The sequence below is a fragment of the Parus major genome, unplaced genomic scaffold, assembly GCF_001522545.3.
Source record: "Parus major isolate Abel unplaced genomic scaffold, Parus_major1.1 Scaffold488, whole genome shotgun sequence".
NCBI lineage: Eukaryota > Metazoa > Chordata > Aves > Passeriformes > Paridae > Parus > Parus major.
This window is the reverse complement of record NW_015379380.1, coordinates 15,525-18,571: the sequence shown is the minus strand read 5'-3', so window position 1 is coordinate 18,571 and position 3,047 is coordinate 15,525. Positions and strand designations below refer to the sequence as shown.

Genomic DNA, 3,047 nt, shown 5'->3' with positions numbered 1-3,047 from the left:
GAGAGCTCCCTGGCTCCGGCTCTGCACTCAGAGCTCCTCAAACCTTTCCGGGAGCACATCCAGAGCTGCCTCCGGCTCCTCCGGCAGCTCCGGGAGCAGCTCCAGGAGGTGGGAATGGGTCTGGAATGCTCGGGGTTCTGGCGGGAAGCAATATTCCCAAAAATCCATTCTGGACATTGCTGAATATTCCTGAAAATCCAGCCTGGATATTGCTGAATATTCCCAAAAATCCAGCCTGGATATTGCTAAATATTCCCAAAAATCCAGCCTGGATATTGCTGAATATTCCCTAAAATCCATTCTGGACATTGCTGAATATTCCTGAAAATCCAAACTGGACATTGATAAATATTCCCAAAACTCCAGCCTGGATCTCCTTTGCTGAATATTCCCAGAATTCCAGCCTGGATATTGCTAAATATTCCCAAAAATCTGTGGATATTCTTAAATATCCCCAAAATCCAGTGTGGATCTCCTTTGCTGAACATTCCCAAAAATCCATTCTTTATGGATTTATTTATCTTTATTCATTGCTAAATATTCTCAAAAATCCAATCTATAAATTGCTAAACATTCCCAAAAATCCAGCCTGGATATACTTAAATATTCCCAAAAATCCAACTTGGACGTTGCTAAATATTCCAGGAATTCCTGAATATTCCCTAAAATCCAGCCTGGATATTGCTGAATATTCCCAAAAATCCAGCCTGGACATTGATAAATATTCCCAAAAATCCAGCCTGGATCTCCTTTGCTGAGCATTCCCAAAAATCCAATCTGGAAATTGATAAATATTCCTGAAAATCCAGCCTGGATATTCCTAAATATTCCCAAAGATCCAACCGAGATGTTGTTAAATATTCCAGGAATTCCAGCTTGGATGTTGGTGAATATTCCCAAAAATCCAGCATGGACATTACTGAATATTCCCAAAAATCCAATCTGGACATCAATAAATATTCCCAAAAATCCAGGCAGGACCTTGCCAAACATTCCCGAAAATCCAGCCTGGACATTGCTGAATATTCCCGAAAATCCAGCCTGATCATTGCTGAATATTCCCAAAAATCCAGAATGGATATTTTTAAACATTCCCAAAAATCCAGCCTGGATCTCCCTTCCCCCCACTGGGAACATTCCCGGATTTTTCCATCCTTTCCCAGGGCCCTGAGCGGGACGCGGCCGGAGCCGTGGAGAGGGAATTTGGGAAGTTGGAATCCTTCGTCAGCCAGGTCCTGGATGAGGCCGCCCGCACCAAGGAGCTCTGGAATTCCCTGGGATGGAAATTCACCGTGAGTCCGGAATGGGATGGGAGAGGGAATGGGAATTTGGGAATGGGAATGGGAATTTGGGAATGGGAATGGGAATGGGAATGGGAATGGGAATGGGAATTTGGGAATGGGAATGGGAATGGGAATGGGAATGGGAATGGAGAGGGATTGGGAATGGGAATGGGAGAGGGATTGGGAATGGGAATGGGAATGGGAATGGGGATGGGAATGGGAATGGAGAGGGATTGGGAATAGGAATGGGATTGGGAATGGGAATGGGAATGGGAATGGAGAGGGATTGGGATTGGGAATGGGAGAGGGAATGGGGATGGGAATGGGAATGGGAATGGGAGAGGGAATGGGAGAAGGATCGGGAATGGGAATGGGAATGGGAATGGGAGAGGGAATGGGGATGGGAATGGGAATTTGGGAATGGGAATGGGAATGGGGATGGGAATGGGAATTTGGGAATGGGAATGGGAATGGGAATGGGAATGGGAATGGGAATGGAAGAGCGATTGGGAATAGGAATGGAGAGGGATTGGGATTGGGAATGGGAGAGGGAATGGGAGAGGGAATGGGAATGGGAATGGGAGAGGGAATGGGAGAAGGATCGGGAATGAGAGGGAATGGGAATGGGAATTGGAATGGGATTGGGAGAGGGATTGGGAATGGGAGAGAGAATGGGAATGGGAATGGGATTGGGAATGGGAATGGGATTGGGAATGGGAATGGGAATGGGAGAGGGATTTGGAATGGGAGAGGGATTGGAAATGGGAATGGGAGAAGGATCGGGAATGAGAGGGAACGGGAATGCGAATTGGAATGGGATTGGGAGAGGGATTGGGAATGGGAGAGGGATTGGGAATGGGAGAGAGAATGGGAGAAGGATCGGGAATGAGAGGGAATGGGAATGGGAATTGGAATGGGATTGGGAGAGGGATTGGGAATGGGAGAGGGATCAGGAGTTTGATAAGAATTGGGAATTTGATTTGGATTGGTAATTTGATAAGGATTGTGAGTTTGATAAGGATCAGGAATTTGATATGGATTGGGAATTTGGTATGGATGGGAATTTGATAAGGGTTGGGAATTTGATATGGATTGGGAATTTTATATGGATCCAGAATTTGATATGGATTGGGAATTTGATCTGAATCGGGAATTTGATAAGAATTGGGAATTTGATCAGGATTGGAAATTTGATGTGGATTGGGAATGTGATGAGGATCAGGGATTTGATGTGGATCGGGAATTTGATCTGGATTGGGAATTTGATCTGGATTGGGAATTTGATGTGGATCGGGAATTTGATAAGGATTGGGAATTTGATAAGGATTGAGAATTTGATCTGGATCAGGACTTTGATAAGCATCGGGAATTTGATGTGGATCGGGAATCTGGGGCTGGAATTCCATCAATCAGGGCTGGCTGGAGGAGCTGGAGGAGCTCCCTGGGGGTTCCGAGTTTGTGTCCCACATTTGTCACCCCGAGCCAGCTGATCCCAGCAGGAATTCCCACCCGGAATTCCATGTTCTCTCCCAATCCCGGTTTTTCCCTCTGCTCCAGGACGTGCTGCGCGTTCCCGAGCGGAGGCTCCTGGAGGACAGCAGGAACCTTCCCATCGCTTCCGGCAGCTCCCGCTCCGAGCGCCTCCTGCTCTTCGACGACGTCCTGGTGCTGATCCAGGTGAGTCCGGGATCCTCCGGAGGGAGTGGGAAGAGAACACGGAAAAACCACCCGAAAAATTTTATTTTTATTTTTATTTTTATTTTT

At 46.6% G+C, this 3,047-nt stretch overlaps 1 protein-coding gene across 1 annotated transcript in view; it reads left to right on the top strand.

Annotated features, from left to right (window-relative positions):
* LOC107199194 (ALS2 C-terminal-like protein) overlaps nt 1-3,047 on the top strand; it is a gene marked incomplete at its 3' end in the record, with an annotated part of 25,794 nt that overhangs the window by 7,525 nt on the left and 15,222 nt on the right. The window contains 3 exon segments of the mRNA XM_033511701.1: nt 6-108; nt 1,164-1,292; nt 2,841-2,960. Coding sequence (XP_033367592.1) covers nt 6-108; nt 1,164-1,292; nt 2,841-2,960 — 352 coding nt within the window.